Source organism: Pongo pygmaeus, chromosome 23, assembly GCF_028885625.2.
Source record: "Pongo pygmaeus isolate AG05252 chromosome 23, NHGRI_mPonPyg2-v2.0_pri, whole genome shotgun sequence".
In the NCBI taxonomy this organism is placed as follows: Eukaryota; Metazoa; Chordata; class Mammalia; order Primates; family Hominidae; genus Pongo; species Pongo pygmaeus.
In genome coordinates this window covers 28037207-28062456 of record NC_085931.1, presented here as the reverse complement: position 1 = coordinate 28062456, position 25250 = coordinate 28037207, and the positions used below count along the sequence as shown (strand labels likewise).

Sequence of the window (25250 nt, the reverse complement as noted above, 5' to 3'; positions counted from 1 at the left end):
GATACACCCGCCTTGGTCTCCCAAAGTCTCAGGATTGCAGGCGTGAGCCACCACGCCCGGCCAACAATCATGTACCCCTAAACCCTGTGTAACTATGCGAAAAATTCCAATAAAGGCGCATTCTCCAATATACCTAACCAGTACTCCTCAAAACAGCCCGACTAATTTCAGATAGAGGAACTCCTTATCTTTTCTTCCTCCTACCCAAGATCCTAGTTTAGGAAAAAAACACCGGTCAGGTCACGAGTCAGCGACGTAGAAGGACCAGAGGACGCGCCCACAGGCCAGGACAGGGCGGGACTTCCTGGACGCCGCTCTCTTCCCATTGGCTGAGAAGGGTCATGCGGATGAACTGTGCAGTCACCTGGCAGGAACCGGAACCCGCGGTTATAAAGTAAAGGAAACCGAGATCTGCGCAGGGGTTCCCTTTGCCGATTCCTCTCACCTCACCTTTCAAACCTAAACTCGAGCCTGCTGCTCACCGGCCTAGCATTGCTCTCGCCATGGCTCTCAGCGATGCTGACGTGCAAAAGCAGGTGAGGGGCTTGGTTGGGTCTTGCGAAGCCGCGGCGGCAGTCCCGGGGAGTGGGGTGGAGCCCGGCTAGGGGAGGCCGCGGGCCTTGAGCCGCCCAGATGCCGCAGGAAGGTCCCTTGCTCCAAGTCACCAGATCCAAGAGGTCGGCCTGAGGACGGAGAATTGCCTCGCAGCTCATGTGACTTTTGCTCGTGTCTTGCGCACTGCCCGCTTGCCTGCGCACTGCCTTCTTGAACGCCCTGGCTCTTTGCTTCCCACCTCAGCATTCCCTGTTTTCCAAGGGTATTCACTGTGCCTAGTCGGACAGAGATCTGTGCAAGGATTGAAAACAGCTTTGTGGCCAGGGGCAGTGGCTCACGCCTGTAATCCCAGTACTTTGGGAGGCCGAGGCTGCCGGATCACCTGAGGTCAGGAGTCCGAGACTAGCCTGGCCAAAATGGTGAAACCCCGGTCTCTACTAAAAATAGAAAATTAGCCGGACGTGGTGGCGCGCGCCTGTAATCCCACCTACTCGGGAAGCTGAGGAAGTAGAATCGCTTGAACCCGGGAGGCGGAGGTTGCAGTGAGCCGAGATCGCGCCATTGCACTCCAGCATGGGCGACAGGGCGAGACTCCCTCTGAAAAAAAAAAAAAAAAAGAAAGGAAGAAAAAAAAAACAGGCTTGTCACTTATTTTTTTTAACCCTGAGGGAAGTGCTTAAGGCTATATGATAGGAAAGAAACAGTGCGAAGGGAAGAGACCTGCTTCCAACCAGTGTTGTTTTGACAAGGTCGTTCACTTTATGAACTGTGTTTTTTTCTTTCTTTTTTTTTTTTGAGACGGAGTCCCGCACTGTCGCCCAGGCTGGAGTGCGAGGGCGCGATCTAGGCTCACTGCAACCTCCGCCTTCCGGGTTCAAGCGATTCTCCTGCCTCAGCCTCCCTAGAAGCTGAGATTACAGGCTCGCGCCCCACGCCCGGCTAATTTTTGTATTTTTTTTAGTAGAGGCGGGGTTTCACCATATTGGCCTGGCTGGTCTGGAACTCCTGACCTCAGGTGATCCGCCCACCTGGGCCTCCCAAAGTGCTGGGATTACAGGCATGAGCCACCGCGCCAGGCCTGTGTGTACTGTTAATCTTCATTTTGGGGAAGTCCCCTCTATCATAATGGATTGTAATGATTGGTCTCCCACTAATGTGTGTGTTAACATTTGTGAAATACAGGCTGGGGCCCGGCGCGGTGGCTCACGTCTGTAATCCCAGCACTTTGGGAGGCTGAGGAGGGCGGATCACCTGAGGTCAGGAGTTCGAGACGAGCCTGGCCAGCATGGTGAAACCCCATCTCTATTAAAAATACAAAAAATTAGCCGGGCATGGTAGCAGGCGCCTGTAGTCCCAGCTACTCGGGAGGCTGAGGCAGGAGAATGGCGTGAACCCGGGAGGCCGAGCGAGCCTAGGCGACAGAGCGAGACTCCGTCTCAAAAAAAAAAAAAAAAAAAAAAAAAAAAAGATTGTCTGGGCGTAGTGGGGTGCGCCTGTAGTCCCAGCTACTCAGGAGGCAGAGGCAGGAGAATCACTTGAACCCGGCAGGCGGAGGTTGCAGTGAGCCAAGATCGTGCCACTGCATCCCAGCCTGGGCGACAGAGTGAGACTCCATCTCAAAAAATCATAATATTAATAAACACAAATACATGCCAGGTGCGGTGGCTCACACCTGTAGCCCCCAGCATTTTGGGAGGCTGAAATGGGAGGATCGCTTGATCCCAGGAGTTCAAGACCAGCCTGGGCAACATAGACCTTATCTCTAAAAAAATTTTTCTTAAAAAATAAGCCAGGCTGTCTGGGCACTGTTGCTCATGCCTGTAATCCCAGCACTTTGGAAGGCCGAGGTGGGTGGATCACCTGTGGTCAGGAGTTCCAGAGCAGCCTGGCCAACGTGGCAAAACCCTGTCTCTACTAAAAATACAAAATTAGCGGGGCGTGCTGGCACATGCCTGTAATCCCAACTACTAGGAGGCTGAGGCAGGAGAATTTCTTGAATCCGGGAGGTGGAGGTTTTGGTGAGGCTAGATTGCACCATTGTGCTCCAGCCTGGGCAACAGAGCGAGACTGTCTCAAAAAAAAAGAAAAAGTTGCCAGGTGTGGTGAGGCACACATGTGCTCCTAGCTACTAGGGAGGCTGATGTGGGAGAATCATTTGAGCCCAGGAGGTCGAGGCTGCAGTGAGCTATGATCATGCCACTGTGCTCCATCCTGGGTGACAGAGCAAAAGACCCTGTCTCTAAAAAAATAAAATAAACAAAAATGTGTCAAATGGAAGACTCCTTTTTCTTTTCTTTCTTTCTTTTTTTTTTTTTTTTAAATACAGAGTCTCGTTCTGTTGCCCGGGCTGGAGTGCAGTGGCACAGTCTTGGCTCAACTGCAAGCTCCACCTCCTGGGTTCACGCCATTCTCCTGCCCCAGCCTCCCGAGAAGCTGGGACTACAGCCCGCCACCACGCCTGGCTGATTTTTTCTATTTTTTAGTAGAGATGGGGTTTCACCGTGTTAGCCAGGATGGTCCTGATCTCCCGACCTCGTAATCTGCCTGCCTCGGCCTCCCAAAGGGCTGGGATTACAGGCGTGAGCCACCGCACCTGGCCAGGACCCCTTTTGCTTACATTTAGGAGCCTCAGTGCCTAACGGTGTTTGGCACCAAGTAGATGTATCAGAGTTTATGGGAAGAAATTGTTATGGAAGTCGTGAATCCACATCAGTTTTGAAAGTGTGTAATCAGTCCTGGGAAACTTTTTTTTTTTTTTTAAGTGCCATACCTTCAAGTCTGTAGGTATTAAGAATTTTGTCATGCAAAACACTCTCAGGGAAATATAGTAGCAGTTTATAAGCCTATAACTAACAAACCAGAATCCTTGCATTTAGTAATCATATTGCTGATAGATTTTTCAGAGAAGGAAGTTTAAGGCTGCAGTTTAATTTGCACATAGTTTAGAGAACTAAGTCCTTTTTTTTCTGAAGTACTGTGCTAGGAAAATTCTCTTACTAAAGCACACTCACTGTCTTATGAATCTTCTGAGATGAGCAATAAAATGTTTTCCTGACCAGCTCACGCCTGTAATCCCAGCACTTTGGGAGGCTGAGGCGGGCAGATCACCTGAGGTCAGGAGGTTGAGACCAGCCTGACCAACGTGGAGAAACCCTGTCTCTACTAAAATTCAAAATTAGCCGGGTGAGGTGGTGCATGCCTGTAATCTCAGCAACTCAGGAGGCTGAGGCAGGAGAATCGCTTGAACCCGGAGGTTGCAGCGAGCCGAGATCGTGCCATTGTACTCCAGCCTGGGCAACAAGAGTGAAACTCGGTCTCAAAAAAAAAAGAAAAAAAAGTTTTTCCTTGGATGTTTCCATTTCCTTGAAAATGTTTTTTCATTTTATTCTTAACCTAATATGCACTAAGACGAGTGGGTATTTCTTCTTCGTTTTATGGTTCTGCTAATGCCAAAAGGTAAATAGAGATGATAAAATTAGTGTCCATAGAAAAGTTTAAGAAATCATACAATATTCTTACAGAACGAAAGGGTTTTTTTAAACCTTTTTCACTGCTTCTTCTGTTCACTGCTGCTTCTGTTTCTTTCAATATAGGAAAAGCTTGATGCAGGGGAAAAGTAAATGCCCTCCATATACTCTTAGTGGTCACAATGCTAATTCTCTCCCTCTTGTTCCTTTTCTTCTCTCCTTGTCATAATATATTGAAGACTAAGGCTTCCACAGGAAAAACTAGTATAAAGATAAAGCTATAGTTGCTTGGAATCTAGATCAAAATAATTTTTTTGAGACAGAGTCTTGCTTTGTCGCCTAGGCTGGAGTGCAGTGGCGCGATCTCAGCTCGCTGCAACCTCTGCCTCCTGGGTTCAAGCGATTCTCCTGTCTCAGCCTCTCCAGTAGCTGGGACTACAGGCGTATGTCACCACACCCGGATAATTTTTTTGTATTTTTAGTACACATGGGAATTCGCCATGTTGGCCAGGCTGGTCTTGAACTCCCAACCTCAGGTGATCCGCCCACCTTGGCCTCCAAAGTGCTGGGATTATAGGCGTGAGCCACTGCGCATGGCCTATTTTTTCTTTTTTTTGAGACAGTCTCGCTCTCTTGCCCAGCCTGAAGTGCCATGGCATGATCTCAGCTCACTGCAGCCTCCGCCTCCCGGGTTCAAGCGATCCTCCTGCCTCAGCCTCCTGAGTACCAGGGATTACTGGTGCCCGCCACCACGCTCAGCTAATTTTTGTATTTTTAGTAGAGATGGGGTTTCACCATGTTGTCCAGGCTGGTCTCGAACTCCTGACCTCATGATCCGCCCACCTCCGCCTCCCAGAGTGTTGGGATTACAGGCGTCAGCCACCGCACCCATCCTATTTTTTATTTATGTAAAATTGAAAGAAGGAATCTTGTCTGTTTCCTATAACAGTTCATGCTACATGAAAGCTCGATGAGGACAGTGTGTGTTGTTTACTGTATTCTCATAAGTAAATAGACGAAGCACCAAGCCCATAGTAGATGCTTAATAAATCCTGAATTCTCTGACTTCTCCATTGCACAAAAATATTTGTGTATATTTGCTTTTTTCCTGGGGAGTATGGTAATTTATTTCATCAAATTTACAAAGAAACCTGACTCTAAAAACCTTAATTACTGAGCAGGAAGAAGAAACTGTTTTTTTAAAGGTCAAATTTTCTGCCTTAGGGGTGGAGTTAAATGTCCTTAAGGGGTTGACTATATCTCTTCTTGGAACTCTTAAAAGAATATGATCATGTTAACTGTAAATAGGCTTCTGACCTGGGTTATAATTAGTGCAATTTGCTCTAGGCTGTGCTGGTCTGGTCAAATCTGGTAGCCAAGGGTTCAGCAGAGTGCTAAAGGCAGATAATCCAGGTCCGAATCAGGGTTCACCTTTAGAGGCCAAACTTGTAGCATTTATAAACACCGGTTTTGATTACTGTATTTAGTTAAATGACTTTTTTTTTTTTTTTTTTGAGACAGAGTCTTGCTCTGTCACCCAGGCGTGATCTCAGCTCGCTGCAACCTCCACCTCCCAGGTTCAAGTGATTCTCCTGCCTCAGCCTCCTGAGTAGCTAGGATTGCAGGCTCCCGCCACCACGCGTGGCTAATTTTTGTATTTTTAGTAGAGACCGGGTTTCACCATGTTGGTCAGGCTGGTCTTGAACTCCTGACCTCGTGATCCGCCCGGATTGGGCTCCCAAAGTGCTGGGATTACAGGCGTGAGCCCAGCTAGTTAAATGACTTAAAATTCCAGATAGAATAAGTTCAGTGAGACTTCAAACTAAACTTGTAGACAGCATTACCATGACCCCTCTCATACTCCCAAATTTGTGAGGCTCATCTTTTAAGCAAGGTCAGTGATTTCCCACACATGTAGGTCTGGATTAGGTATCCCAAATATTTCAAGGCTCAAGATATTGTAAGTACCGTGTTATCTATAACATAGGTTTGATCATCATAACTTTTTGGCTTCTTAAAAGTAGGATTGGAAACACGATGGTGGCCACAGAAGTTGGAATCCACTGAGTGTGTAACAACTCACCTGCCAAAATAAGAAAAAAAAGAAAAGTAGGGTGGCCTCAAGATTTTTGATAAAACAAAAAAACTGTCCCTTCTAAAATCCTCCTATATGTTTTTTGTTTCATTTTGTTTTGTTTTTTTTGAGACGGAGTTTCGCTCTTCTTGCCCAGGCTGGAGTGCAGTGGCACAATCTCTGCCTACCACAACCTCCGCCTCCTGGTTCAAGCAATTCTCCTGCCTCAGCCTCCTGAGTAGCTGAGATTACAGGCATGCACCACCACGCCCAGCTAATTCTTTGTATTTTTAGTAGAGATGGGGTTTCTCCATCTTGGCCAGGCTGGTCTCAAACTCCCAACCTCAGGTGATCTACCCACCTTGGCCTCCCAGGGTCTTGGGATTACAGGCGTGAGCCACCGTGCCCAGGCAGTAGTGTTTTCTTTTCTTTCTTTTTTTTTTTTTTCATTATACTTTAAGTTCTGAGATACATGTGCAGAATGTGCAGGTTTGTTACATAGTGATACACGTGCCATGGTGGTTTGCTGCACCCATCAACCCGTCATCTACATTAGGTATTTCTCCTAATGCTATCCCTCCCCTAGCTCCCCACCCAGTAGTGCTTTCTTAATTCGTTTTGGTACACCTATGTATACTTAAGATTTATGATATCTTGTGTTATATGGAGAAGCTGCTATGGGGATTGTTTACAGACTGTTAAACCCTAAAAAGTACCTGGGATACCTTGTATTCCTTAGAAGTCTTGAAACTCCCAACAGATTTGCATTCATTCACAAATTTTTTTGAGCACCTCCTATGGTGGTGGTTGTTCCATGTTCTGGGTTCACATTGGCATAAAAGACAAGATCCCTGTAGTCAGTGGTGCTTACCTTTTAGTAGGATAATTAATAAACAAAACGAATTAATGACCTAGAGATCCTACATCAATTTTTAGCTTTTTTTTCTTTTTGGATTTCATCACTCATTTCAGGTAGAGCCCTTAGGAAATGAAGCTACCATCCCATCCCACAACCAGTGAGTTTGATGAGCTGTGTTGGTTGGATTTTTACTTGGGTATATTTTATATCTGCCACAAGAGATGATACTTCATTTATGAGTCTAAGTTGGATTAGTCATCCCAAGCCCCATTCAGAAGCCTTCACTGGACTTTGTTTTCCAATTGTAGCTGGTGATCTAGGAACCTTTAACAAGTTCCTAGCCTCGTAGTTCAGCTGAGGATAGGGACAAATAAGCAACAATTGCAAGTTTAGATGCCATGGTAGAGGAAGTACAAAGTACTCTAGGTACAGGAAAGATTTCCCTAAGGAGGTGATAGTTATACAAGCTGAGGCCCAAAAAGTTAGCTGAGTGAAGAGGAGAAGGAAGAATGTTCCAAGTGGAAGGAACAGCGTGTTTGAAATCTTGGAGATGAGAAAGAATGGTGAGCTCAGGGAAGTGAAATAAGTTTAGTATGGCAGGAAGTAAGAGTCTGAAGATGGTGAGTAGTGAAGGGTTTGTTGTTTCATATGATGCTTGAAAGATAAGCAGTGGGCTGAGTATGGTGGCTCACACGTGAAATCCCAGCACTTTGGGAAGCCAAGGCAGGTGGATCGCTTGAGCCCAGTAGTTCAAGACCAGCCTGGAGAACATGGCGAAACCCCTCTCTACAAAAAAATACAAAAATAAGCTGGACGTGGTGACACGCCCCTGTGGTCCCAGCCACGGGGGCAGGGGAGCTAAGGTGGCAGGATCGCTTGAGCTGTAGAAGGCGGAGGTCACAGTGAGGCGAGACTGTGCCATTGCACTCTAGCCTGGGAGACAGAGACCCTGTCTCAAAAAGACAGATAAGCAGTGATAAGATCCTGTACCTTCTAAAATCTTTATCTTAAACGGGGGTAGAGTGTTACATGAAAAGATAGGCATTTTGAAAGCATCTCTCTGGTGGCAATGTAGAGTGGATTAGAAAGAACAGGAATAGTGGCAGGAAGACAGATTTGGAAGCTGTTGTAGTAATTTAGCTGAGAGGAGATGATGGCGAGGACTATGGTAGTCCATCCGACGAGGGAGCGACGTGGGCAAGGTAAAGAACTATTTTTTTTTTTTTTTAGACGGAGTCTCGCTCTGTCGCCCAGGCTGGAGTGCAGTGGTGCGATCTCGGCTCACTGCAAGCTTCGCCTCCCGGGTTCACGCCATTCTCCTGCCTCAGCCTCCCGAGTAGCTGGGACTACAGGCGCCCGCCACCATGTCTGGCTAATTTTTTGTAGTTTTAGTAGAGATGGGGTTTCACCGTGTTAGCCAGGATGGTCTGGATCTCCTGACCTCGTGATCCGCCCACCTCAGCCTCCCAAAGTGCTAGGATTACAGGCGTGAGCCACCGCACCTGGCCGGTAAAGAACTATTAAGAGAGAATTAATAGAACTTGGTGACTGGTTGGATATAAGGACTGAGATAGGAGGAATAGTCACAGTTGGGTGTTGGTGCTGATACCTGAGAGAGAGCTCAAAGTGAGAAGTAGGGAGAGGAGTGGTGAGCAGTTCCGTATTGAATGTGTTGAATTTAGATTACTATGAGTAGGATGTTCAAAAAGAGCTGTCTAGGAGGCAGAGTGGAAGAGTATGGCCCCAATGGAGACTGGAGAGGAGAACAGGAGGAAGTCTTGGAAGCAAAAGGAAGATTGTTAGAGAAGGAAGGTTGCTCGCCGGTGCCTCACGCCTATAATCCCAGCACTTTGGGAGGCTGAGGTGGGTGGATCACGGGGCCAGGAGATCGAGACCATCCTGGCTAACATGGTGAAACCCCGTCTCTACTAAAAATACAAAAAATTAGCCGGGCGTGGTGGCGGGCGCCTGTAGTCCCAGCTACTCGGGAGGCTGAGGCAGGAGAATGGCCTGAACCCGGGAGGCAGAGCTTGCAGTGAGCCGATATCACCCCACTGCACTCGAGCCTGGGCGGCAGAGCGAGACTCTGTCTCAAAAAAAAAAAGGGAAGGTTGCTGAACACATCAACTGATGCTGAAAGATCAAGTAAGAAAAGGCCAAGATCAAGGGGCGAGGAGATTGTCACTTTATGAGAGAACTGTCAGTGGAGTACAGAGAAGGGTGCAAGTGAGACTGCAGTGTTGAGAGAAAGAGGTAGTAAGTTGAAAGTGTAAATATAGATAGCTCTTCAGCATACTTTCTTAGAGGTGGAGAAGAGAAAGGGAGGGTGCTGGCTAACTTGTATTACAAGTTCTTTGAGAGAAGGATGAATGTCCTATTTATCTCTGTTATTGAGTATTGTATCTGGTCTATTTTCTTGAACAAATTTTAGATCCTAAGGTTCCTGAGAATGGGAATGATCTCACTTATCCTTGTACTCAGTGCCTAGCACAATATGCATTCAGTAAGTAAGTGATTGACTTTTTAAAATTTTTTAGTAGAGACGGGGTATCACTATGTAGTCCAGACTAGTCTCCAGCTCCTGGCCTAAAGCAATCCTCCCTCCTTGGCCCCCAGAGTGGTAGGAATACGGGCGTGAGCCACTGCACCTACCTGTGATTGCTTGTTCAATGAATCAGAAAAGATATTTCCATCTTGTTGAACTAAAAAATAAAACTTTTTTTCCTTATAGATAAAGCATATGATGGCTTTCATTGAACAAGAAGCCAATGAGAAAGCAGAAGAAATAGATGCAAAGGTGAGATTTATTTTCTAGTCTTAAGAAGTTATCAAGGTTTCCATATTGTTTTGCTTTGCTAAATAATATTGTTAGTAAAACTGTTTAACAACAGATTGCATCGGACTGATAAAAATGTCTCTTCCTTCCCTCCCTCCCTCCCTTCCTTCCTTCCTTCATTTTTTGTTTTGTTTTGTTTTTTGTTTTTTTGAGACCGAGTTTCACTCTTGTTGCCTAGGCTGAAGTGCAATGGCGCGATCTCGGCTCACTGCAACCTCCGCCTCCCAGGTTTAAGTGATTCTCCTACCTCAGCCTCCCGAGTAGCTGAGATTACAGGCATGTGCCGCCACAGCCAGCTAATATTTGTATTTTTAGTAGATACGGGGTTTCACCATGTTGGCCAGGATGGTCTCAATCTCTTGACCTTGTGATCCGCCTGCCTCGTCCTCCCCAAGTGCTGCGATTACAGGTATAAGCCCCAGTGCCTGGCCCCTTCTTTAATTTTGAGACAGAGTCTCGCTTCGTCACCGGGACTGCAGTGCAGTGGCGTGATCTCAGCTCACTGCAACCTCTGCCTCCTGGGTTCAAGCGATTCTCCTGCCTCAGCCTCCCAAGTAGCTGGGACTACAGGCATGCAACATCACACCTGTCTCAATTTTTGTATTTTTAGTAGAGACAGGGTTTCACCATGTTGGCTAGGCTGGTCTTGAACTCCTGACCGCAGATGATCCACCCGCTTGGGCCTCCCAAAGTGCTGGGATTACAGGTGTGAAACACCGTGCCCAGCCTTATTTATTTACTTTTTTTTTTGAGATGGAGTCTTGCTCTGTCGCCCAGGCTGGAGTGCAGCAGCCAGATCTCGGCTCACTGCAAGCTCCACCTCCCGGGTTCGCGCCATTCTCTTGCCTCAGCCTCCCGAGTAGCTGGGATTACAGACACCCACCACCACGCCTGGCTAATTTTTTGTATTTTTAGTCGAGACGAGGTTTCACCACATTAACCAGGATGGTCTCGATCTTCTGACCTCTCGTGATCTGCCCGCCTTGGCCTCCCAAAGTGCTGGGATTACAGGCGTGAGCCACCGCGCCCGGCCTTTATTTACTTTTTAATTTAAATTTTACCTTAATAAGTTCCTCATTGGAAATGTCTGTATCTTTAACATTAAAAAATAAATTTTCCCTTCTAATTGTTGTGATGCCAATAAGTGTCCTGAAATTTTATGTTAGAGGGTTGAAAAGTAATGGATGATTCATTTTCTCATGGAAACCAAAATTCAGATATTTAACAACTGTGGCGAACTGTGATAGGTGACTAGAGAAGGTTGTAGTGTTTCATTGTTTAGCTTTTTTGTTAATCTGTGCTCATTGCAGAAAAGTAAAGTTTGGGCCGGGATTGGTGGCTCACGCCTGTAATCCCAGCACTTTGGGAGGCCAGGGCAGGCGGATCACCTGAGGTCAGGAGTTCAAGACCAGCCTGGCCAACATGGTGAAACCCCGTGTCTACTAAAAATACAAAAATTAGCTGGGCATGGTGATGCGTGCCTGTCATCCCAGCTCCTCCGGAGGCTGAGGCGGGAGAATCGCTTGATCCCAGGATGCAGAGGTTGCAGTCAGCCGAGATCGTGCCACTGCACTCCAGCCTGGACGACAGAGTGAGACCTTGTCTCAAAAAATAAAAAAATAAAAAGTTTGGAAGTATGTAGGGTATAAAATGAAAACCCCACCCATTACAAAGGTGACCTTCCATCAGCATTTAGAAGTTTTGTATATATTTCCAGTTGCACATTGTTTATGCCAATTTATATTCCTTAACAGTATATCAAAATGTTCTTTTCCCAAGGTATAATCATAACATTTTTAAAGCATTTTTTAAAGCTTGCTTTAAAAATATTACCAAAATATGGCCAGGGGCGGTGGCTCACATCTGTAATCCCAGCACTTTGGGAGGCTGACACAGGTGGATCACCTGAGGTCAGGAGTTCAAGACCAGCCTGGCCAACATGTTGAAACCCCATCTCTACAAAAAATACAAAAATTAGTTGGGTGTGGTGGTGCATGCCTGTAGTCTCAGATACTCAGGAAGCTGAGGCAAGAGAATCTCTTGAACCCGGGAGGCGGAGGTTGCAGTGAGCTGAGATCGCACCACTGCACTCCATCCAGCCTGGGTGACAGAGTGAGACTCTGTTTCAAGAAAAAAATCAGTAAATAAAATAAAATATGACCAAGATATATTGTTTAATATTTTCATTGTCCTTTTAGTACAGCCTTAAATTTTTATGTGCCTGGTACTCTAGAAATAAAACTCTCTGAAACCTTGGACTATTTGACTAGTTTATCATTTGAGGAAGAAAAGACTATTTTCCCTCCCATTAATACATAACAGCTGATAGAATATTGCTTAATATTGTTTTGATGGTGATACTTTCTTGTATGACTCTTTCTGGATCAAATACGGAAGTCCTATTTCAGCTATTATTTCAGGAAATGCATTTCTTTTTTTTTTTTTTTTGAGCTGGAGTTTCATTCTTGTTGCCCAGACTGGAGTGCAGTGGCGTGATCTCCGCTCACCACAACCTCCGCCTCCCAGGTTCAAGCAATTCTCCTGCCTCAGCCTCCCAAGTAGCTGAGACTACAGGCGCACGCCACCACGCCCAGCTAATTTTTTGTATTTTAGTAGAGATGGGGTTTTACCATGTTGCCCAGGCTGGTCTTGAACTCCTAAACTCAGACAGTCCACCCACCTCAGCCTCCCAAAGTGCTGGGATTACAGGCATGAGCCATTGCGCCTGGCCTCAGTAAATGCATTTCTGTCTCAAGTATTTATTTATTTTATTTATTTTTGAGACGGAGTCTCCCTTTATTGCCCAGGCTGGAGTGCAGTGGTGCAATGTTGGCTCACTACAACCTTCACCTATGTTTCTCTATGTTGATCAGGCTGGTCTCAAACTCCCGACCTTAGGTGATCCGTCTGCTTTGGCCTCCCAAAGTGCTGGAATTACAGGCGTGAGCCACTGTGCCTGGCCAACTTTTTAATTTTTTTAACTTCATTTTACAAGAGAGGACACTAAGCCTGAGGTTACTCAACCACATTTTATGGGCAGTAATCTGGATCTTCTTTTTTTTTTTTGAGACAGAGTTTCCCTCTGTTGCCCAGGCTAGAGTGCAGTGGCACAGTCTCCACTCGCTGCAAGCTCTGCCTCCCGGGTTCACGCCATTGTCCTGCCTCAGCCTCCTGAGTAGCTGGGACTACAGGCACCTGCCACCGCGCCCGGCTAATTTTTTGTAATTTTAGTAGAGACAGGGTTTCACCGTGTTAGCCAGGATGATCTCGATCTCCTGACCTCGTGATCCACCCACCTCGGCCTCCCAAAGTATTGGGATTATAGGCGTGAGGCACCGCACCCGGCCAGGATCTTCTAAACTTTCAAGTTCTGTGTCATTTTCATTGGCCCACCAGTAAGCTAATGGATTAAGTTTCGAACGTGTGGTAATTTTTTTCATGAGCAGAATATTCTACCCAATTATATCCTTTAGTAACTTGTCGGTTACCCTTGATGAAATTTTTAGTCTCCTGGTACGTCATTTATAATGAAAATTGCTGATCTTTCCTTTTGAATAATTTAGAATCCTTGAAAATGAGTCACAATAAATTTTCTGTTTTATATATGAAATTAGTGTTCATAAGCAAGTAACCCAGCTCACCAGCTGTTTAAAACTGTTAATCAAACTTGATGTAATGCATTAATATTGACTAATTTCCCTGTAGGCAGAAGAAGAGTTCAACATAGAGAAAGGTCGGCTTGTGCAAACCCAAAGACTAAAGATTATGGAATATTATGAGAAGAAAGAGAAACAGATTGAGCAGCAGAAGAAAATGTAAGTAGATCCTGGTTGCAGTATTAAGCTAAGAAGTTTTCCGAAGTCATGAGATGAAGACAGAGCAGGCGCTTTGGAGTCAGGCGTATATAGATTCAGGTCTTAACTCGACCACCTACTTCTAATCTGCCAAATTGTTTAACTTCTCTTTGTTCACTTGTGAAAATCGAAGCTTGACAGGATTATTCAAAGATTAAACTGCAGGCTGGGCAAGGCGGCTCACGCTTGGAATCCTGGTGCTTTGGGGAGGCCAAGGAAGGAGGAGTGCTTGAGCCCAGGAGTTCAAGTTCTTTCTCTACAGTTGTCAGTTGTTACTTATGCTATTTTTCAATACCATTTTGCAGTCAGATGTCCAATTTGATGAATCAAGCGAGACTCAAAGTCCTCAGAGCGAGAGATGACCTTATCACAGTGAGTAATTAGCCCCTATTAGTTACAAAATTATTTGTTTATTCGTTTGCCTGTTGTAGATTACTAGTTAACATTAATTAAGGAGTTGATTGAATAATTTTTAGAGAGAAAACATTCAAATTATTGTAATAAATACAAAAGTGAATAAGAGCCAAGGCCTGTATTGAAGGACCTTCTGATCTAAAGAGCATGTAAGACTCTTCTGGATCATAGCACACACTATGGGTAGACTGCATAGTACATGAGGGTACAGGAACCAATGAGACTAGGACCATAGGATGGTTAATACAGAGGCCATGAGTGTGAGGCTAAAGAGCTTCACCTGTTTTCAACAGAAAGCTGTGGAAACTTTTGTATTATTTTGTGGAGAATATCATAAATAAGGCTCATGATATAAGCGTGCAGGCTAAATTTAACAGGGAAGAGCCTGGAAAAAAGAAAACCATATGGAAAGTGTTATAGTCCTCTAAGGAAGAGGGCAGAAACCTTCAGAAGCATACCACTTCGTTGAGAAAGTGTAGAGCTATTTGGATTATATTCATAAGCCAAACGGATGCCTGCTGTTTCCACTGTTACTCATTGTGACTGTGGAGGCCCTAGATTCCTTATGAGTTGGAGAAATGAGAGTTACATAAATATTGGGATAGAAGAAATGAAATTACCATCTTTGCAGATATGGTTATTCAAGCAGAAAATATAAGGTTCAAAAAACATAAGATCCTATAACTAATCCAGAAATGTGACTGGCTACAAACACAATAGGAAATGAATAGTTTTCCTGTATGCCAACAATAACCAGTTTGCAAGTAAAATAAAAAGTAGATCTCTCTATAATAGCTACTGAAATTATTAAAGTACTAGGAGTAAGTCCTATATGAAAACAGCTATAAAACTAAAAATACAGAATTTGAATAAATGGAAGACATACTGTTTTCTTAGATGAGAAACACAAACCAGTATTCCAAGTTGTCAGTTCTTATTAGATTGATCAGTTCTTCTTAGATTGTCAGTTCTTATTAATTGATGGTGGCAGTGAGAACTGAGTAGCAGTGTTAGTGTTAGTGTTGCTGGATTTTACAGGAAGTCTTTCCAGACATTCATTGACTCTGCCTTTTCTTCCAAGTCCATCACTAAATTCTGAGTATCAGGTGTGGATATACTTGGAGAATGGTGGATCCATTAACAAAAATGGGAAGTCAAGATGCTGAAATGTTTTGTTAAGAAAAATAACTAGTTCTTTTTTCTGTTTGTTTGTTTGTTTTGGCATCCCTGGGTGGGCTGGACTTTTGGACATGTTTGAGGGACCAAGAAACCTCCAGATGTAAGTGTCAGAGAGGATGTTAAGTGTAAAGGACTGATATTTAGGACACCATAGAGATGATTTACTAACGTAACTCCTATATTACTTCAAATAATAAAAGTTTCCCCAAATTTAAGTGCTTTATCTGCTTTGAAACTCCAGCAGTGTGGGAAAATACAAAATCTGTTGCCAATTTATCTTGCCACATGGGATTAGTTCATCCCCTTTAAAATACAAAAGAAAGAGTCAATAGTTTCCTAGGGAAATGTTGCCTGCAAAATGTTACTAGCTCAGGACAACTGTTATTTTGCGTCTTCACTAAAGTGTCAATAATCAGGAGTTGATTTCCTTCCAGGGGATTCAAATTCCTTTAGCAACTTGGATTGACTGAACTAATTTATAACAGGCTTTTAGAATAATAATATGTCTTAGGGAAGGTAGTTTGTTGTAGAAGGGCTTGGGGCTTAAGAGTCAGTCAGCTATGAGTTTAAATGTCAACTCTGCCATATTCGTTTGTCTAAATTACTGTTTCTGACCCTCGGTTTTCTCTTGTATTCATTATCTGTGTTATGTATATTCATTATGATGTTTGGTTCAGAGTGCTTATGAGAATCGAATGAGAGAACACATTTAAGTCCTCTGGCATGTAACATTTGTCATATCGTGTTTAAGAAATGTTAGTTCCCTTTCTCCATCCCCATCTCCACCAGTGATAACCCTTCCTTCTCATAATAGGCCTGTGTAGATAAAATATTCTTAGCTTATTGGGTGCTAATGCCCAGAAAGCCTCTTGACTATAGTCTTTTCACTATTTATGCCCAAAGTAAAAAATGACAACTGTGACATCTACTGCGTAGATATTATTATTTGTACAATTCAAAAAAGTTTAGAGACATGTAATGTTAATATCTTGGCAGCATTCCTAAATATAAGTAGCAAGGGCTATAACACACAAGGTTATAGCAAAAGGTTATAATCTTAGCTAGTTAATAGGCTTTGTAATTAGGTTTTTATTATTTTTTTTTTAATGCCACCTTTTTGAAGGTTAATAATATTGAGTGGAAAGGATTCTGAGAAAGATCATCTAACATATTATAGAAATGGTTTTGATGATACATTCTCTGATGCTGTCCTGTCTTAGATGGTACGACCTTTCATAACTGGATGTAAACAACCCATAGGTTTAGTGGATTTGACTTTACTTGTAATTTTAACTTATTATTTATTGCCCTTATTTTCTCTCTGCTTTAATTTTTTAATCCACTTGTTTATATTTTATTAGTTATTTTTTCTAACTTGTTTTTTAAAAAATGTAATTAACATTTTCATTAGATATACTTCTGTAAGCTGCCTTAAATCTATTAGAATATATAAATAATTACTAGTTGGCTTTTAGAAGGAATTTTTTTTTTAAGAGGCACGGTCTGGCTATGTTGCCCAGGCTGGAATGCAGTGGTGCAGTCATAGCTCACAAACTCCTGGGCTCAAGCAGTCCTTCCCACCTCAGCCTCCTATGTAGCTGGGATTACAGGCAAGAGCCACCATGCCTGGCCTCAGAGGGAAAATTTGAAGTGTCATAGATAAGAAAACTTGACACCTAAAATTCAGATCATTCATTCATTTATCAAATACTTGAATATCAGTGCTTCTCAACTTTTTTCCCTTCTCTCTGGAATATTCATACAGTTATTTTACATTTTAGTAACATCTCTCATAACACACAGTGGTTTTCAAATTTTGAGGCAGAGGTTATTAAAAGAAAGTGCAGGGCCCGGCGTGGTGGCTTAGGCCTGTAATCCCAGCACTTTGGGAGGCCGAGGCGGGCGGATCACGAGGTCAGGAGATTGAGACCATCCTGGCTAACAACCGTGAAACCACGTCTCCACTAAAAATACAAAAAATTAGCCGGGCGTGGTGGCGGGCGCCTGTAGTCCCAGCTACTCGGGAAGCTGAGGCAGGAGAATGGCGTGAACCCGGGAAGCGGAGCTTGCAGTGAGCCGAGATGGCGCCACTGCACTCCAGCCTGGGCGACGGAGCGAGACTCCGTCTCAAAAAAAAAAAAAAAAAAAAAGAGCAGGATGGGCATGGTGGCTCACGCCTGTAATCCCAGCACTTTGGGAGGACGAGGCGGATGGATCACTTGAGGTCAGGAGTTTGAGACCAGCCCGGCCAACGTGGTGAAACCCTGTCTCTGCTAAAAATACAAAAATATTAGCTGGGTGTGGTGGCGGGCACCTATAGTCCCAGCTACTCGAGAGGCTGAGGCAGGAGAATTGCTTGAACCCGGGAGGCGGAGGTTGCAATGAGCTGAGATCCCGTCATTGCACTCCAGCCTGGGCGACAGAGTGAGACTCCGCTCAAAAAAGAAAAAAAAAGGAAGTGCAGTTGTATGAAATAAATGTGTTTTGTTTGTTTGTTTGGTTTTTTTTTTTTGAGACGGAGTCTCGCTCTATCGCCCAGGCTGGAGTGCAGTGCCCAGGCTGGAGTGCAGTGGCGCGATCTCGGCTCACTGCAGACTCGGCCTCCCAGCTTCACACCAGTCTCCTGCCTCAGCCTCCTGAGTAGCTGGGACTACAGGTGCCCACCACTGCGCCCTGCTAATTGTTTGTATTTTTAGTACAGACGGGGTTTCACCGTGTTAGCCAGGATGGTCTCGATCTCCTGACCTCGTGATCCGCCTGCCTCGGCCTCCCAAAGTGCTGGGATTACAGGCATGACACTGCGCCTGGCCAATGAATGTGTTTTAGTTTCAATTTAGGATAGTTTTCCAAAATACAGTAATCCATCATATTCTTTCAGAGATGGGCTAGCCAGGTGCCATGGCTCATGCCTATGGTCACAGCCCTTTATGAGGCCAAGGTGGGAGTGTGGCTTGAGGCCAAGAGTTTGAGACCAGTCTGATAAATATAGGGAGACCCTGTCTGTACAAAAAATTTTAAAAAATTAGCAAGGTGTGGTAGCGCATGCCTATGGTCCCAGCTATTCTGGAGGCTGAGATGGGAGAATCACTTGAGCCCAAGAGTTTGAGTCTCCAATGAGCTGTGATTATGCCACTGCATTCCAGCATAAATCACACAGGGAGACCCTGTCTCTAAAATAAAAATAATAAATAATAGAAACAAAAAGAAATGGGCTAGAGAAAAATAATTCTTTTTTATGACCTTGAAAGACAAAGCAGTCATTCAGTTCATACCACATGTCTTCCCCGGATTTAGTCACTCTGAGTTTGTCTGCTGACTTTAAAATTGTGGCAAACAAAATTCTGGTTTTGGTACTTATGTTATCCCTCAGTTGTCACTCTTCTATTTTCATGTCATAACTCAGCTGGGTTCCCTTGGAGGCACTAAGCTGTTTGAATTAACAGTACATTTATCCCATGCGTCCTGTATCGTGCTGGCCCCTCTAGGAGTCTGTAGTCTAACAGGACCTGGACAAGATAATATATCTCCACTATAGCTGTTTGAGCATGACTTGAAGAATTAGTCATGAGATAGGAGACAGAAAGGAGAGAGCAGTGTGAGTGAAAAACCGAGACCTGAATTTGACATGTGCAGGAAACGGAGGTAGTCTGGCAGAGTGGGGAGTGGGCAGAGAACAGGCCACATATTAGGGTCTAATAAGAAGGGCCTTGAGTGTCTGCTGAAGAATATGGACTTCATCCTTTTGGCTAATTCTCTAACTTTAATGGGCATAAAAATCACCTGGGGAACCTTGTTAAAATGCAGATGTTCATTCCCATTTCCAGAGACTTTTATGTTCTAGTCAGGAGTCAGCATTTAAACCAGCAGCTCAGGGTAATCTTGGTGCAGGTAGTCTGAGAACCACACTTTGAGAAATAGTGTTTAATGGTTACATTTGTGTTAGAGAAACCCCACTGGTGACCATGTGGAGTAGAAACAAGGAGGGTATGGCTTACCTTCCAGGTCGAGAAGTAGAATGGTGGCAGCAGAAAGAGAAGACAGGCCTATTCCAGAGATCCTAAAAAGGTAGGGATCTGTAGGACTTGGTGACTTACAGTTGTGATGAGTGAATGCAAAGGAGTCAAGAATGACAAAAGGGTTTGTAGTCTAGGCAACTGGTAGATGGAATGAAGATTAGAAATATGGGAAGAACAGGCTGGGCGTGGTGGCTCACACCTGTAATCCCAGCACTTTGGGAGGCCAAGGCGGGCAGATCGTGAGATCAGGAGATCGAGATCATCCTGGCAAACATGGTGAAACCCCATCTCTTTTGTAAAAATACAAAAATTAGCTGGGCCTGGGGGGGGAGCTCACACCTGTAATCCCAGCTACTTGGGAGGCTGAGGCAGGAGAATTGCTTGAACCAGGGAGTCAGATGTTGCAGTGAGCCAAGATCACGCCACTGCACTCCAGCCTGGCGACAGAGTGAAACTTCATGTCAAAAAAAAAAAAAAAAAGAAAGAAATGTAGGAAGAACAGGTAAAGAATGGTGAAAAAAATCATTGTGTTTGAATTGCCTTAGGATTCCAGGTAAAGCTCTGTGAGTCTGTTAGGAGAGAAGAGGAGCTTATGTGGAGACAACACAGAAGTCCCTGCTGGACCTGTGGTTTTAGATGGAGAATTAGAAGAGAAGCGGGCCAAAAAAACTGAGAAGCATCAGATTTAATAGAAAATAAATTGCTAAGGAAACGTGGGGGAAAACAGTTATGTTGGAGAATACAGAGAAGCCAAGGGAACGGCAAACTCGAACAAAATGGTCTCTAATACAGTGTTCAATGTTTGAGAGAATCACAGTGGGAAGAGCATGGTGGTCTTTGGATTTGGCAGTCAAGATGTTGTTTTTCACATTTGCCAGAGCAGCTTCATTGGACTGATGAAGGCAGAAAGCCGGATTGTTATGGCGTGAGAAGGGAGAAGTGCGTGTGAGGTGAGGAGCTGAAGGCAGCGTGCGTGGCCTGTTCACAAGCTGGGCTGTGTGTTTTAATCTCTTTTGGAACAAATCCAAGTATTCTGTTGCATGCGACTTGAATTCAGTATATAGCTTGAGCTTTTATATTATTTCTCTGATTTATAATGAGAATTTTGAGAAGATAAACATTTATGTAATTTCAGTTATTCTAAAGATAATTGTTTCTTTTTTAACCGCCTACAGTCTTAACTTCTTGCCATCATTGAACCCTGTAAATAAGAGATGTGGAGGGTTGAGGAAGCAGACTGTGAAATGATACCGATCAAACAGGATTCAATCTACATAAAAGCACACATACATGCTTTGAGTGGATTTTGCTATTTCTAAACATTTTACTTCTAGTTTTATCCACAGAATAAGAAGTTGTGAAAGGAAGTTGTCACACAGTTAGAAAAGGATATTGATAAAAGATGGAAGGAAGGGGAAAAATACAGAACTGGGGTAAAAATTAAAAGAAAATAGGCAAGTTGTTTGCTGCTTTGGTCTAAGTTGCATAATCCTTCATAGATATTTTTCTGTGTTGATCCTTTTTCCTTGCCTGCCAGGTGTTTTCCAGGATTAAGAACGCACACTTTGGAATTCCTTTGAGGTTTAAGTTCCATTTTTACCATTCCCAGCTGTTCAGTAGGCAGATTTTTAAACCCCATTTGACTCCTTTGAACCCTTCATTTCTTATTAAAAAGTAGGAGAAGGCCAGGCACCATCCCTCATGCCTATAATCCCCACACTTTAGGAGGCTGAAGCAGGAGGATAGCTTGAGCCCAGGCATTCAAGACCAGCCTGGGCAACACAGTAAGACCTTGTCTCTACTAAAAATTAAAAAAATTTAGCCAGGCGTGGTGGTGTCCCAGCTACTCTGGAGGCAGAGGCAGGAGGACTGAGCTATGATTGCGTCACTGTACTTCAGCCTGGGTGACAGAGCAATGCCCTGTCTCAAAAAAAAAAAAAAAAAAAAAAAAAAAAGAGAAGCATCTACCTGAAGCTTATTTAGAAAAAAATTAGATCACCTAAGTAAAGTGACTAGTATAATGCCTAAAACAAAATGAGTGTTGAGTGAATGGTAGTTCTTTATTATCATTTCCCCAAACTGCAAAACTTACACGTTTTCTTTTTTCTTTTTCTTTCTTTTTTTTGAGATGGAGTTTCGCTCTTGTTGCCCAGGCTGGAGTGCAGTGGTGCAATCTCGGCTCACTGCAACCTCCGCCTCCTGGGTTCAAGTGATTCTCCTGCCTCAGCCTCCCGAGTAGCTGGGATTACAGGCATGTGCCACCACGCCCGGCTAATTTTGTATTTTTAGTAGAGAAGGGGTTTTTCCATGTTGGCCAGGCTGGTCTCAAACTCCCGACCTCAGGTGATCTGCCTGCCTTGGCCTGCCAAAGTGCTGGGATTACAGGCGTGAGCCACCACGCCTAGCCATAAGTTTTCTTTTCTTTTTTTTGAGACGAAGTCTCACTCTTGTCCCCCAGGCTGGAGTGCAATGGCGTGATCTCAACTCACTGCAGCCTCCGCCACCCAGGTTCAAGCGATTCTCCTGCCTCAGCCTCCCCAGTAGCTGGGATTCACCATGCTCTACTAATTTTTTGTATTTTAGGTAGAGACGGGGTTTCACCATGTTGGCCAAGCTGGTCTCAAACTCCTGACCTCAGGTGATGCACCTGCCTCGGCCTCCCAAAGTGCTGGGATTACAGGAGTGAGCCACCACACCCGGCCAAGTTTTCTTTTTTAAAGGAGAATAAATAACCATTAACATTTAAATTCTGAGACATTGGTCCTGAAGTGGAGTTTTCTATTGTTGTGGTTAGAGATAAAATAGAAATAAATGTCTTCGGCCAGGCTTGGTGGCTCATGCTTGTAATCCCAACACTTTGGGAGGCCAAGGAGGGCGGATCACGAGGTCAGGAGTTGGAGACCAGCCTGACCAACATGTGAAGCCCTGTCTCTCTAAAAATACAAAAATTAGCAGGCATGGTGGTGTGCCTCTGTAATCTCAACTACTCAGGAGGCTGAGGCAGGAGAATCACTTGAAACCAGGAGGCGGAGGTTGCAGTGAGCCGAGATTGCACCACTACACGCCAGCCTGGGCGACAAAGCGAGACTCCGTCTCAAAAAAAAAAAAAAGAGAGAAAACAAAGAAATAAATGCCCACTGACTCTTCAGACTAGGCAGGGCCAGGGAGATACTGTTTTGATGTTGACATCATAATCAGGTTTTGGTTTCCTGCTTTTGAGGAGGAAACTCCTAATATTTTCAGAATCCTCAGGGCAGTTAGGTTCAGTTGGGCAGATTTTCCCTTCCAAACTCATAAAATACAAATAAGCCCACATGTGAACTGCAGTAGTTTACAGTGAGAGACACATGTTGCTGTGGAAAAGCTACATGAGGAGCCAGATTATAACCAGAAAGTTATTTGAGGTTAGAATCACATCAGAGGGTGTCACTGGGATGTTAGTAGCTTATCACACGGATGGTAATTATTGATCATAATTTACCTTTCTCCCCCGTGGTGACATAGTGGACAGGCATGCTTCAGACAAGGGATAATACAGTTTATATCAATTAGGTTCTAGCCTGCTTAGCTAGAGTTTAGTTTATTTAGACTAAACGAATTGGCCTTTTAAAACTCCTTAATTACCGTTTCCCTGTTTTCCATAGTAGATGCCTTATACAAATGGCTAGTGGCACACTCCACAAGTTGGCATTACTTAATTTACTGGAGTAGCCTCGTCTCCATACTCGGACTGTCTATCCGTGTCTGTGTGACCAGTGTGGATAGAGTGATTCCAGCACAAAGAGGAAAAACGTTAGAGGGCTCTTTTGGTGGGGAGGAGCTAAGAGTTCTTTCAGCCAGATGTCTTATAGACAGGGTGTGTATCCCTTGTCTGAAATGTTTGGGACCAGAAGTTTTTTGGATTTCAGATTTTTTGGATTTTGGAATATTTGCATATACATAATAAGATATTTTGGAGATGGGACCCAAGCCTAAATACGAAATTCATTTTTAGTAGAGATGGAGTTTCACTCTATTGCCCAGGCTGGCCTCAAACTCCTGGGTTCAAGTAATCAGCCCGCCTCGGTCTCTCAAAGTGCTGGGATTACAGGCGTGAGCCACCGCATGTGGCTGAGGCTGTGCTTTCTCTTCGGCCTTAAAAACACAGTTGCCCAGGTTGGAGTGCAGTGGTATGATTATCGTTCACGACAGCCTCAAACTCCTGGGCTCAAGGGATTCTTGCACCTCAGCCTCCCTAGTACCTGGGACTACAGGTGCTCACCACCACACTCACCTGATTTTTGTTTTTTTAATTTTACGGAGACGAGGTGTCACTCTGTTGCCCCGGCTGCTCTCAAACTGCTGGGCTCAAGCAGTCCTCCCACCTATGCCTCCCATTAAAGACTGCATTTTAAAGACTGCATTTTAAAGTTTCTTTGAGTCTGGGCATGGTGGCTCACACCTGTAATCCCAGCACTTTGGGAGGCCGAGGTGGGCAGATCACTTGAGGTCAGGAGTTCAAGACCAGCCCAGCCAACATGGTAAACCCCATCTCTACTAAAAATACAAAAATTAGCTGGGTGAGGTGGCGCACGCCTGTAACACTCGGGAGGCCGAGGTGGGAGAATTGCATGAACCCGGGAGGTGGAGGTTGCAGTGAGTTAAGATCGGGCCACTGCACTCCAGCCTGGGTGACGGAGTGAGACTCCGTCTTCAAAATAATAATAATAATGTTTCTTTAAAATAACTATCATACAGTATGATTACTTTTTCTCCATTTAACAAGTGGTGTGTTCTATTTAACTTTACTTACAATTATAAATGAGTGAAAGTATGATTCATTGACCAATGAATGGCATTAAATCTTGTTTGTTTTGGGGACAGAATATGTATTATAAACCAAAATCTTAGAATAAATAAATAATGTTTAAGTGTTAAAAGTTTCTAAAGACAGAAACTATATTTATCACTTGGTATTTGGAATCTTTGCATTTGGGGCTTAAAGTCAAATGGCCTGGCGTGGTGGCTCACGCCTGTAATCCCAGCACTTTGGGAGGCTGAGGCGGGCGGATCACGAGGTCAGGAGATCGAGACCATCCTGGCTAACATGGTGAAACCCCGTCTCTACTAAAAATACAAAAAATTAGCGGGGCATGGTGGTGGGCGCCTGTAGTCCCAGCTACTCGGGAGGCTGAGGCAGGAGAATGGCGTGAACCTGGGAGGCGGAGCTTGCAGTGAGCCGAGATCGCGCCACTGCACTCCAGCCTGGGCAACAGAGCAAGACTCCGTCTCAAAAAAAAAAAAAAAACAAATGGTTTATTTTTCTAATTGGGGGAGGGAAAGCATTCTAATGACTAAATAAGAGTTATGCAAGTATTTCTCTGCAGAATCGCTTGAACCCGGGAGGTGGAGGCTGCAGTGAGCTGAGATCATGCTGCTGCACTCCAGCCTGGGCAACAGAGCGAGACTCTGTCTCCAAAAAAGCAAACAAAAAAAAAGTATTTATCTGCAAATAACTCACTGTAGGTGGTTAGTCTGTTTCTAGGTAAACAAAAAACCAAATTGGGTATACCATCACTGTATCTTAGTCTACAGAGGGGCAGCACCATTCATATTTTATGCCGTAATAAAATACTTAGGCCATGCTCTTGAGGTCTTTTAATCTATTTTACTTTTTATTAGAAAACACAACATGGGCATGGGGCGGGCACGGTGGCTGACACCTGTAATCCCAGCACTTTGGGAGGCTGAGGCAGATGGATCACTTGAGGTCAGGAATTCGAGACCAGCCTGACCAACATGGTGAAACCCCGTCTCTGCTAAAAATACAAAATTAGCCGGACGTGGTGGCGCATACCTATAATCCCAGCTACTTGGGAGGCTGAGGCAAGAGAATCAGTTGAACTTGGTAGGCAGAGATTGCAGTGTCCCAGATAGCGCCATTGCACTCCAGCCTGGGCAACAAGAGTGAAACTCCGTCTCTAAAAAAACGTGTGTGTGTGTGTGTGCACGCGTAT

General features: G+C 44.4%; 1 protein-coding gene across 2 annotated transcripts in view; it reads left to right on the top strand.

The window, feature by feature from the left end:
- The first annotated feature begins 316 nt into the window (after positions 1-316).
- Positions 317-25250, top strand: part of ATP6V1E1 (ATPase H+ transporting V1 subunit E1) — a 37493-nt gene continuing 12559 nt past the window's right edge. For both annotated transcript variants that reach the window (XM_054469446.2, XM_054469445.2), the window contains exons 1-4: positions 317-536; positions 9687-9752; positions 13497-13606; positions 13951-14017. In XM_054469446.2, coding sequence (XP_054325421.1) covers positions 504-536; positions 9687-9752; positions 13497-13606; positions 13951-14017 — 276 coding nt within the window. In that variant the 5' untranslated portion in view covers positions 317-503. The remainder of the gene's footprint in view (positions 537-9686; positions 9753-13496; positions 13607-13950; positions 14018-25250) is intronic.